The following is a 13,148-nucleotide window of genomic DNA, read 5'->3' on the forward strand; positions in this document are numbered from 1 at the left end:
GAGTTTATAATAGGAACGTCCTCTTTGATTTTCATTAAAATTGATGACCACAGTATAATTCAGAAGACAAAGTGCAAACTGGAAAGGCCGAGTGGTTATGGCGCTCGCGTTTTGATCTGTTTATTTTTGCTGAATTCATTGATCGGTTGTTAAAGTGTCTACTATTTTATCCTTAAAATACATATATAATGATTGCGTCTTGTCCCTCCTACATTGATTTGTTTGATGTAGATTTTAGTAAAACATAACACTTGGCACTACATGTATTAACTTTACCCTTTTAGGTTTCGGCTGAGAAAGTTTAGATATATGACTTCCACGAGCACTTGAGTAGTTTATACACGATTTTATCACGACAATTAGCATCAATATGTTAATTACATTGTATATAAAGGGCTAATGTGAAATCAGTATATATGTTTTGATACCTTAACAATAAACAGTCCAAACTGTGTACAGCAGCCAGCCAAGGGACGTCATCAAAGTCACCGTTGTATGCAAGTGACTGCTATATTAGCTGAGCACTTTTTAGATTGATGTTCAGATGAAAGTAGAATGCTCATTAAAGAAACATACAACGAGGTTTACAACAATGTATTTACATTATATGTAATGCGATTCTGATGATTTATTTGAGATGATTTATAAGAAGTCGCTCATTTGAATTCTCAACTTTTCAAATAATGTTTTTTATGATTGATCTTTTTCACATTTGAATGAACACGTATTGCAGCCACATCCACATTTAAAAATACAATTCCTGATTAATAAGAACTGAAGTCAAGTTCACACATAACAATCAATCAATAATCCTAAAAGGCACGTACTAAAATAGACAGAGCATCCCAGTTTCTATATCCAAGCGCTTTAGTGACGTTTATCTCTTTAAGAGTCCATGCATTTTTTCCAAGCGTCTCAATTACTCCGTTTCTTAGAGAACATATGCAGGCCATCTACCGTTCGCATCACTGCAGACGCGCTCTTTTTCACTTCGTGAGCAGGATCAAGGCTGAACGTGAAACTGAAATGTACGAAACATCAAAGCGCCGAGTGCATTGCAATTTTTCACTTATGAGTAATACTGTTTGTAATTCCCCGGATTCAAGCAACACACATTATAATTGAAAATCACGAATTTGAAGTATTAAGTTGAGATTGTTTCCTTTAAATAGTCTAACAGCATGCATAAATGTGAATTGCTAATTATTTCAAATAAACTAATAAGAACAAAAAGTCTTACGAGGACCAATTCGGTGAAACTGAAAGAAAACCAAACCAAACCAGTCCTGGCATGAATCTACATTGCACCATAATAGGATCACAGTTCGTAATTCAATTAAGCAATTTGACATTTTAGGTTCCCGTAGTTGTGATCCTAACGGTTGCCCGTAATATAGATGCTCTTGTCACGTACAGTAACTAAGTTATTATTAAATAACCAAATTTGATCATATTTATGACATCTGCAATGTTTTGCACTTACTTTCTCAGTAGTTTGCTTAAGATCACCTTCTCTTCGTTCATCGCGAAGTGCTGTCCGATGCAGTTTCTAAAAACATACAATAGATCGACCTAGTATATTAAATGCCGCACACAAAGTGTTAAGTTTAACAGTTTGACGTAAATAAAAGGACGGAGCTCCGTTGATTGCAACACCGTAAAGCGAAAGATAGAAACAGTCAGATCCTTCCAACAGATATATGTATACATATTATAAGTTTTTAATGTTTATATTAAGTTTTATGTCATAAGTTTTTAATCATCACATTACCGGATATCCAAGCTACCACAAGTTCAGCAATGAGGCATATACGATTGTTTGTTTGCAATAACCAGACCGATCATACTTTTTTCTGTCGACTCTACACTTTTTCGAGAAACATATTTGGAAACCAGAACGATATATTGCAAATTGAGTATATTACACGTATCATTTGTCAGAAAGTGCTGAATAATGTTTAAGACATATACCGATTTCCGGCTGAAAATGGAACGAATTGGTAAGAGGCTATCTTGTCGATGTTTTCGGGTGCGAATCGCTCCGGTTTGAACTCCCAGTGGTCTGCGCCCCAGTATTTCTCCATATGGTGAAGAGCCCAGATATTTAGCTGCATAATGCAGCCCGGAGGTATGACGCGACCCCCAATGTTAAGCTCCTCTTGCAGTTCTCGTGCTAAAATGGGGACGGGCGCGTGCAGGCGCATGCCTTCTTTAATACACTGGGTGAGGAACTCAAGTTTCGGTAGATCAGACCTTAAAATAGAAACATAATGAAAGTAATTTCGAAGTTTTTGAGATCATGTAAAAAAATCAACGCCACAGAAAAGAGGTAAGAACTCATTTAAATAGCTCTTTATTTTGCATTATTAAGATAACGAGATGGAAAACATGCTTTAAACATAAAATCGACTAAAACATGATGTTATGAGCTGCGTTTTAGTAAAGTTTTAAGACAATAACGCTAATAAATTGCCGGACACTAAGACATAGAAACAGAAAAAATATGCGGAAAGTAGCTACTAAATATTAAAATAAAACCTTACCATTCGATGTCGTCGAAATCGCGGCCGGCGAGCACTGCATCCACTTCCTGTTGGCATCTTCTCTGGTACTCCGGATGTTGTGCCAGCGAGTAAAGGATCCAGGAAATAGCGCTCCCGGTCGTGTCGTGGCCTGTAAGAGATGTGTTGTACCGTTAATGATTTATACATAAAGCTAAAATATTGTAACGATAGAAACTCTGGGTGTTCTGTAAACTTGTGCTTTACATGCCTTCAGGCCTTTGCATTGCTACTTCTATACATAGCGAACTACTTGTTTGGCCTTTCACTTCCAACTAAAGGTCAAAGTCAGTTAACACTTAAAGACGATATATCTCGTTAAAATGTATCAAGTTTCTCATTATTGTTTTAAAATATCAACATGCATCGAATGAATTCATTTTAAATCAATGTACCGTTTAAGAAAAATAGCCGTTAGTTATCATCACAATACATCGTTTAGTTGCAACTTTATTTCATGCAAATGCTTCATGTAAACATGTATACATGTACAAATTAATCGAAATATACACATTACAAGATTGAATGTGCTTTGGATTTGGGAGACAAGGTCGATTTGACACTTATATGAATTTCTCTCCGTATGTGTTGCGACTGTAACAGTGTGGTCAGAAGGCAAACAGTAAGTGTTTAGATTACATGTGAAAAGGGTAGGAGAAGACAATATTAAAGAGAAAGATATTCATACAAAAGTTATTTTTTATATGTAAATGAGCTGTCAGTCTACGCGAAAATACTGATACACGGTTTGTTGTAAAACAGAAGAGAGGCGATTACATATATGACGCAAAACGTTTTGTTGCTTTGATATAACGAAAGTTCGTTTTCTGCCAAGGAGAATCGGTCAAAGCCATTTAACAGATTATGTGTAGTTATAGAACACGCAATGTCGGAAAAGCAGTTTGTATAAAGTGGACATCTCAAAAGAATGTGTTTGATTGTTTCTGGAGACCCACGGGAGCACAAGGGGGAGTTTACTAGAGATTTTATGTAAAGGACGTAGATCAATCCGCAACAATCAAGCCGAAGTTTAATAGTTTTATAAACGTGTATTCCATACTCGACTCCCTGCAGGAGCATCATGCGCTACCGAATGGCTAGAAACTATACATTTAACTATTGCTGCAGTATTTTTGGGGATCAAAACCTCACATTAACATGGCCTCTGAACCTTATTGACCTTACCTTCGAACAGGAAGGTGTCGACCTCGTTTCTGATCTCGAGGCGCGTCAGTCCGTTCCCCGTCTCGTCCCGCGCCGTAAGCAGGATATCAAGGAAGTCGACGTAACGCTTCTCTGCGACATCGGTATCCGCTCCGGCCGCCTGAATGACGTTATAACATATAAAGCTTTAAATCAGCGCGTTTAATGTGTTGTCATATCGGTTTAAGGATTTTTAAAGTTTATATTTCAAAGGTACAGATACTACAATAATATAATAAACGTTGACACATATTGCTTAAAACAATATAAAGTTTCAAATTGAATACTCATAACAAATGATTGTATTTCGTCTGTATTAACTTCAGTATAAGCCGTTAAAACTTAAACAAGCTTGTACCAGAGCGTTAAGTTACATAAAAACGAGCAAATAGTATAAATCAAACTTAAAAGTTTTAACCATAATATTTTGCATGCTTCTTAAGGCGACTTGAGGTGGCGATTTGAAAGAGAAATCAACGATAACCCCTATCTGCAGGAGGTAATAGTATCAAACACGGTTATGTCCCTTACCAAAGCTTGTTTCCGTTTGTCAATTATTTCCTCCGCCACAGAATGCACGAAATCACAGTCTTTCTTGAACTTGCGACCCGTGCCGGTCAGGTAGAATGCGAAGTCCCATAGAAGGATAGGCCGCCTACAAAAATAAAAAGGTAAAATGTTTAGTGTGACTTATCGTTAAACAATCTTTCTCCCAGTTCAAGTTCTTCATACAGCATATTAAAGTTTTAATTGTTATATCAGACATTTAATAACAAGGTAATTGGAAAGCCACATGCATAGCAAATTAAATTACATGATATGTCCGTTAAATGCGAACGCATGCAGTTTAATTATAGAAAATATTTTTTTTTAACTACAGATGAATTAAAAATGAAGGTGTATAATGAATAACATAAATTAAGTTTGTATAACCCGATTTATGCGAACAGTTTAACAGTTCTTAATTCACTCACCAAAATCGTACAATCAGGGTGTCTGTAATACGGTTTACAGCCTTCACGTATGGATCTGCCTCCCTTAAAAACGACGAAATAAATTGACAAAATTGTAACAAAAAGCATATTGCCACACGCAAATACGTACGTGTCAAGTAGTATGACAAATATATTACTTGCGGTGACTGTTGTAAAAAGTACAATGTAAAAATAAAACAAAACTGCACATGCGCCATACATTTATTCGTGTCATAATCTTGATACAATCGTATGACTCATTTGGTGATAAAAACGAACACTAAATACATATGTCCGAACGACAGGAACACAAAAGCTAAATTATTTGAAGAAATAAAAACATCATCCTGTAGATGTCATGATTTTATCAACAAACGCCTTTTTCTGATTTAAACCTTTCCCACTCAGAAGCAAAGTGAAAATGGCTATTTACACACAGCATAAAACCAGAACAGCCTGCGAGTAACTCACGGTCTGTTGATGTTTTATGCTGTACGTTTGCTACCAGCCTGCGAGTAACTCAAAGTCCGTTGATGTTTAATGCTGTACGTTTGCTGCTCATCAGTATCTAAGAGTTGAAAATGAAGCCTTTAAAACATGAATACAGTAAGAAAGGTATTTAATTAAATGTTACTTTCTAAGGGACTACAAATGCCTCAAAATACGTATCTAAGTGGTAAAGGGTTAATGAACATGTAGTTGCTCAAACTTTGCGCATTTTTGCATGACGTCAAGCCATATTTGGTGTTCAATTTGGACACCACCAATGTGCGTTGCAGTAGTACATGTAAATGGTGGAATGAAAAAAAACGTTTATAGTGTCTAGTACATCCTCTTTGCGACCGATTCGTCAGGAAAAACACCATCACAATCATCGTCATCGCCACTAACATCAACAGCAGCAGCGGCATCATCATAATCATCGTCGTCATCATCATTGAACAATCAAAATTTTTGTTCTATCCTTGTCGTCACCGGTAAATGCATTGTCATCATTAGCAACACCATTACTTTTCTCTACCATAGCATTTTTCTCAGCTACGAACCAACCGCGTCGTGCTAAATTGTGCCTCATGCCACTTGCATTCAAGCAGTATGGTAAGGTACCATGTCCCAATATAGAGGCACGCACAGTCATGGTATCTTATGCGGACATGGTAGCAACTGACCAGACTTTGCTGAAGCGTCGCCGGTAGAAAAATTTCATAAGACCCATATTGCATGACGTAGCTCAATAAAAAATCACAATAAATCTTTAACACACATTCGGTACACTAGAAAATAGCTTTGAACCGTGTAAATATCATTAATTGTTTTTTTCAGGGTACTGTAATAATTATATAAGGTATATATAGATGACGATGCTTTTGATAAGATGATAATTAAATGATGATGACAATGCTGATTGCGGTGATAAAGTGATGATGACGATGAGCTGATGTTTCTGATGATGAAGACGACGATGAAGCTGATGTTTCGGATGATGTTTCTGATGATGATGACGATGGGCTGGAGATACGGAAGAAGACAAAGGCCCAGAAGATTGAAAGGATGCCCAACTGCAAGTCATGTTTATGTTGTCATCAATTTAAAAAAAAATTGAACGCAAAGTGCAGTTAATATCAAAGTCAGGTTGACACCTAAAGCGCGTTCCTATGGTAACAATGTCAACGTGTGAATTGCTACATGAACGACGATATGGAAGGCGTAGAAATCCCGTTGGTGAAAACTGAAAGAAAAGGGTTAACCGAGAGACACATATTCACCAAAAGGACGCATTTGTAATTAGTTTACACATATTTGATTGTCAGTGGTTCGTTTACGCGATTCTTAATTTCAACGTCGTAATACTAAAGACCACCTATTTCCGCCAACAACAAGACCCAATACTTCTTAAAACCTTAATACAAATAACAATACTGATATTATAAACACCATGCCCTTTCAGGGACCGACGACTGCCAGCCACACTATATGACAATTTCAAACACCAATAAAAATAATACAAATAACCCCTACCCGGCATGCTGCACGTCTTTCTCATAGGAGAAGGCGCACTTCAGAATGATCTCTAGCGTACACAGGAGCACGTTCTGGAACACCTCGAAACTCTCCTTGGTCGCAGCCTTCTCGGAGAGCTTGGCCTAAAATACACACGCAAATACTTCGCAATACGCTGCCATGCACGTAACAAGCACCGTTATCTTATTTTAAAGTCGCGCCAACAAGAAGTTCATTCTGAGCCTTAATTTCCTACTGCAATCAGCTTTTTATGTTTCTTTCAAGGTTACTATCTGGTTCAAGCGGATCGGGCGCAAATGTTCGAGTCTTAAGACTTAAATGTATTACTGAAAGACGGGCATTATACATTAATATGACTGATTCAAGATTCCGCGGAAATATATTTTAGTTCGGAAAAATAGCCTCTGAATAAAGAATCTCCCTTAAGGGTATTTAACAAGAAAAGGCCGTAAGTCTCATGTTGCCCTTGTGAGACATGAAGATATCGAAACCGTTTCCAAACTCGGCTAAGATAATAATAGAACAAATGTATTGATTAAGATTGTTGCTAGTCAAAACGTATACATTCTAGAATGTTCAACATGTAAAGCCTTATAAAGAAAACTGTATCGCCCATTCATGGCCATGTTAAAAAATAGACTGGAACCTTAACGATCACAAACAAGATATGTCTTACAACAAAGGATCAGGGCAGGTTTCACGAAGATTGGACAAAAATGTGATACCTAGAGTGTTCAAAATGTTTCAAAACATCCAAATAAGAAAACTGCCCCCCCCCTGGATGCAAAAATTGTCAACGAACCGGAACCATTATCCAAATCGACCGGATTTATATTATGAACACACGTTCTGAGAAAGTGTTCACGAAGTTTTAATAGAGAAATACAAGTAAAACTGCCGCGATCCAATGCCGCTAGGACCAGAATAATTGAAAACTAGACTGAGTTATAATGGTGACTGTTATGGTGTTTTACGTTTTTACTATAGCCAAAGAGGGACAACTGCTGGCGTCGATATTTTCAACAGACAATAACCACGTCCGACATCGGCTGAGATATAATTAAAAATATGTTAAGAAGATTCCTAAACAAACATAAACAATTATGAGTTTTACAATGTTATCTAAGTTTCACTATAACAAAACAAGGAAAACTGCCCTGTTCCCTGGCGGCAATAGTTGTTTTAACGGCGCGTATCCACTTACGAAGTCGGCTGACATATTATTAAAACAAATTGCCTGATCGAATTTAATAACAATTTTCCCAAATATGTAACTTCAGGGGTGTTTACAAGCGTGTTCTTTCATTTAATATAATGATATAGTGTTTGACCCCCGTTGACCCAGCTTTGAACTCATTCGCGATATCTTTGGGACAAACTTTCTGCCCGAGTTTCAAGACAAATGGAAAACTAAAAGGTGGCGTTTAGAGTGTTCACAAGGTAAATATTAACGACACACGACGCTCGATGGAAAACAAGTTATAAATAAGCTCACGATGAGCACAATGCACACACGGGGCTTAAATGCAAAGCTAGGCGAAGATTGTAATCAAAGTAAATTTTGTCCTTATCTACGCTCAACTGCAAACACTTATATATAATCTTTGGTAAGTACTGCATGGAAAACGGTGTGTTAATATGGTAGTGTGTGACCGCTAAAGATCCACACTACAGGTTAACACTTAGTAGTTAAACATGTCTGTGACCGCTCATGATTAATACTGCATGAAAAAAGCAGTTTAACTTATATGTGACCACTCAGTCTATAGTCCCTGCAGAGACTTTGTAGTATGTGTCACCGCTCGTGGTCAATACTGAATACTGTATGTAACGGCTTAGTAGTAAAATCTGTATGTAACCATTCATGATCAACATTATAGGAAAAGACTAAGTAGCATAAATAGTCTTCAACCGCTCAAGTTTAATATGCATATAAAGACGTGTTAGTATAACCTGCTTGTGACCGCTCATGGTCAATACTGCATGCGAATATTTAATAACATAACATTTATGTGACGGTTCACGGTCAATACTTCATGTAAAGAATTAGTAGTATAACCTGTCTTTGACCGCTCACGATGAATATGACGTGTAAAGACCTCTGGTACTTGTTTAAGTATATGATCGCTCAGTAGTTACGCAAAGAAAATGCATGCACTCCTGTAGAGATTGCTTTTATACTTATGGACCACGCGGAATGTCACTGAAGTGCCACATGTTTAAAATTCAAACATGTTAAGACTCCCCAGTTTGTGTTCAAATTAGCTGGAAGTACAACACCATACAAAGTGGTATATATACAATACTTCACATTTTTCTTGTCATTACCGAATGCGGACCAGCTGGGTTGGTATTCAGAAACACTACTGACGAGCACGTTCACAGCGGAAAGTAGTTAAACAAGACTTATATGTATATGGCGTCTATATCTAAACGCTGTTATTTTAAACATTACCGGGGGATAATTGGCCATCGGTGTATGTAAAAGGAATAGTGTTTATTTACAAACTATTCGCATCACTTCGTATTGAACAGCTATTTAAAATTGTTTTCAAATAATATGAATGTTTATCTTACATTGAAAATTGTTCATCCTTGTTTGATCATTAGTAATTCAAATAAATGTGTTTACTTATTATAAACGCCGAACTACAGCGATCACCGAAAGCTTAGGTGTTATATAAACTTGAATGTTTAAGTTGATACATGCGTCCTACAAGTGCAGACTTGATCCGAATCGAAAATTTTTATTTTCCACGTTGTACTCGTACATACTATGATAATACACGCTTAATGTGTACCAACGTCTTTCAAATACGCATACGCTTACCACCAGCACGTCTGCCGACCTGTTGAAGACCTTCGTGTAAGGTTTCAAGATGTCAAAGTGGAACGCCGGCGTGAGGAGCCGCCTGTTCCGGGCCCATCGCTTCCCGTTAGCCACCAGAAGTCCTTCCCCAAGCCAGGGTTCCATCAGACGGTATACACTGACCAGACCACGGGCCTTTGGTGCTGCAGAAACATTTGTTATATAGGCACATCGGTGAATCGTTTTTAAACTGCTTATAAATACGATTATAACATAAATGTTTCTTATTATACATCAGTAAAATACGCACGATGTCATCTATTCAGTTGAACGCCTTCTTACTCATCAATAAGTTATAATGATTTCGAAACTGACATTATCAACAATTTAATACATTACATTATAAATCATTTCCAAAAATGAAGACAAAATCGCAAAAAGTTGTTGCTTGGGAACGTACGATTTACATGCTATTTGTATTCAAACTGCACATGCTCACGTTTTTATGTTAATCAATCGACAGAGTAAAAACGAGAATGTACGGGCGTAAAATAACTTATTTTGAAATTATGTTAACTGAAAAATCATTTATGTAGAAATGAAAAATGATCAAGGCGCGACATGTCGTTTAATACACATTTTGAAAGGACAAGTATGTGAACTCAATCAAGCGCAGTCGAGAATGATGTCGGCGTTATCTATGCAAATTCATTTATTCAAGTTCACCTACCGTTGCTTTTACAGATCTGTCCCATAGCGTCGGGGCTACACGCGATGACAATAGGACGCCGGAAGAACCCCCACAGGAAGGCGAACCCATCCTCGCAGACATTCTTGTTGCAAAGCTCGATGAAATGATGAATGCGCTTCGTAGGGTCTTTGGGAAACTGAAAGGCAACGTACAATTAATTTTGAATCAAATTTGGATTGTTGCCTGATAAGGTGATCAATAAAATATACGGTTTAAAAAGATATTACATTCTTACCTTGCAAATGATGCGTTCAGTTTTTGGGCAGTCAATATTACAATCATGAATTCTCATCGTATGTAAATTAAACGAACACTTCAAAGGTGCAATGCTTAAATCAATAATTAAAGAAACATGTTCACACATTTTCGTACTTTAGTTTAAGTTTGACGAATACAAATGATATATTGAGAATTATCTTCAAATATGATTACGTCACAAAAAAATACAAAAAACGGGATACGGAGTACACACGATATAAGTGTCCACATTTAATGTTCTAAATTTTTAACAAATACCTGAATATAACCGGACCAGTAACATGTAATGAATAAAATAACTTTAACTGGTAGATTCTAACGTTAATACATTAGTGTTTTTTTTTATTGACTCCGTTTACACGATACCGACACATGTACTCGTATTGTTGCGAAATAAAACATGCGCCTGTTCTAGTGGTTTTAAAGAACAATTCTTTTTATCGTTTAACAACCGTTGCAATCTATAAAAAAACATCTTGTTTTATGTGTTTGTCTGTCTAATACATTCGAGTAATTATGTATAGGTACACGTTAAGAGTGTTGGGAGGGGAGCTCATAATTAACCAAGTCAATGGATGTTTATTTACATTTTATTGTTGACGCTGACTAATAAAGGCACATGACGAAATGACCTAAACAGACATGCATTGCAATTGCATCAGCCTTCATGGGAAAACGCTCATTGAAGAAAGGACAGAATTCCCACAAACGTAGATGAGTATAAATGTACTAGATAGGATTGTACATATAGTACCCGTCCCATTTGCCCACATGAACTAACTGACGTTTGACACTTTTTCAGATTAAACAGAAGAATGTACATAATATTACCAATCTTTATATAGTCCGAAATATTGGTAGTCTCGTTTGCATCAGCCTTTTCGAGAAAAATAAATTTAAAAAAAACATGTATTTTGATTGGTTTATTAAGTTCTTGCCACGAGATTCTAAGTCGTTTCCACGAGTTTGAATTAGTGCAAACGAGTAACCTAGCCCTGGGAACGAGTAACATAGTCGTAGGGACGACATCAATAAAACCCATCAGATGTCTCCAACACAAACCACCGTACTCAGCTGACTAAGGGCCATACTTATTCATGCAACCGTGTATCAATCAATCCAAACATGTATTGTCTACACAATTCTAAGATCTACTTACGAATGGAAAACATCCTAAAAGCCAGTGAGTTTCAGGTATTGTTACGCCAGAAAAAGCACGTTCCATGCGTTTCACGTAGCGGTAAAAACGTATTGCATTATACAATGCGATAATGAATAATCCGATCAAAACAGATTGTAAAACAAACACGAAATTTAATGTAAACACTTCCATATTAGATGTACGGCTTTATACAAATCACAGTTTGAACTGCTATGAACTACGGGTTAAAACATGGAACTACTGTACGATATCGCATAGTTTGTGTACATCATTGTGTACATCAACCGTTATATCTAATTTAAGATAACGCATGCTGCACGACGATAAACGTGTGTGACAAAGTACGGCAACTCTGCTGTGAAATAATGTACTGTAGTAGCAGCTGCTGTCCTTGTAGTTTTATAGTTTCTTACCCATATACGTAAATGAATTAATTACGTTTTATGTATTTAAACAGCTACATGCTTTCAATGACGACATAACCTTTTACCAGCATTGGAGGACCATTAATAAAACAAAGCTCGCAGTTTGAAATTATAACATGATATAACTTAACTTTATTCATGTCAATGGCTGACTACTAATAATTAATTTGCGCAGTAAAGCATTTAAACCGAAGTTTTATTTTCAATTCTAACACGGCACGTGACTTGTTTTCTATAGACAAAGAATGAAATCAAGCGTGGGTTATCCTGCAATAACTTATGGGCGGAGATTATACACTGAAAGCACGCGCTGTAGCTAAACAAAACCAAAACATGCCGATACATTTTTCACCAGCGTAATAATCCGGTATTTTATGAATGAAAGTCACATGACAAAATACTACGCTATGACCAGAAATGCGTAAAATTGACCCAATTTCCCACGGTGTTCGTCTGCTCATTCGATACTAAAATGGCTGAAGTTCGAATCGGGGCAATGTGCTCTTATCGCGGATTTTCTTGTAGATGTAACACTCTTGCGTTAATTTAAAGTGTACAATGAAAACATGTTAGTTTACGCAAGTTGTTGTTGTTCTTATTTAACCAAACGTGAGAAATAAATGTTTTTTTTCCATCCAGTTTGGCTGTTATTGAGGGCAGAGATCTGATCGACAGAACAGCCGAAAGCTATTTTTTATGGGCGGAGCTTCACATAAAATAGTATGCAAGAAAAATAAGATACATTCTATAAATCTTTAGTAAAAATCGTGTTAGAATCGAAATAATTCGTGTACGTTATAGTTTGTTGTCGAATAACCCACGGCCGGAAGTTTAGATGCGTGGTTTCAAATCACTCGTGCTTCGCACTCGTGATTTAATCCCTACGCATCTAAACTTCCGGCCGTGGGTTATTCGACAACAAACTATAATGTACACGAATTATTTCTTAAATAAATTCATTAAATAGACCGTAATGAGCGGAC

At 36.8% G+C, this 13,148-nt stretch overlaps 1 protein-coding gene across 1 annotated transcript; it reads right to left on the reverse strand.

The window, feature by feature from the left end:
- Positions 1–331: 331 nt before the first annotated feature.
- Positions 332–12,005, reverse strand: LOC127851754 (cytochrome P450 4F4-like). Its single transcript, XM_052385626.1, has 11 exons — positions 11,738–12,005; positions 10,300–10,456; positions 9,591–9,772; positions 6,758–6,882; positions 4,739–4,801; positions 4,296–4,419; positions 3,747–3,885; positions 2,544–2,673; positions 1,972–2,253; positions 1,484–1,549; positions 332–1,021 (listed from the first exon to the last, which is right to left on the reverse strand). The coding sequence occupies exons 1-11, from the start codon at positions 11,909–11,911 to the stop codon at positions 916–918; spliced, it is 1,548 nt and encodes a 515-aa protein (XP_052241586.1). The 5' UTR covers positions 11,912–12,005; the 3' UTR covers positions 332–915.
- Positions 12,006–13,148: the final 1,143 nt, after the last annotated feature.

The sequence above is a fragment of the Dreissena polymorpha genome, chromosome 11 (genome assembly GCF_020536995.1).
Source record: "Dreissena polymorpha isolate Duluth1 chromosome 11, UMN_Dpol_1.0, whole genome shotgun sequence".
NCBI classification, from domain to species: Eukaryota; Metazoa; Mollusca; class Bivalvia; order Myida; family Dreissenidae; genus Dreissena; species Dreissena polymorpha.

What these genes read in the sequence shown, in the direction of transcription:
- LOC127851754 (XM_052385626.1), bottom strand. Translation starts at nt 11,911, where the DNA reads ATGGAAGTGTTTACATTAAATTTCGTGTTTGTTTTACAATCTGTTTTG. An exon ending in GGTCGGCAGACGTGCTGGTG is followed by an intron (nt 6,883 to 9,590) that starts GTAAGCGTATGC and finishes TGTGTATTTTAG; the next exon opens with GCCAAGCTCTCCGAGAAGGC. An exon ending in CGACACCTTCCTGTTCGAAG is followed by an intron (nt 2,674 to 3,746) that starts GTAAGGTCAATA and finishes CATCTCTTACAG; the next exon opens with GCCACGACACGACCGGGAGC.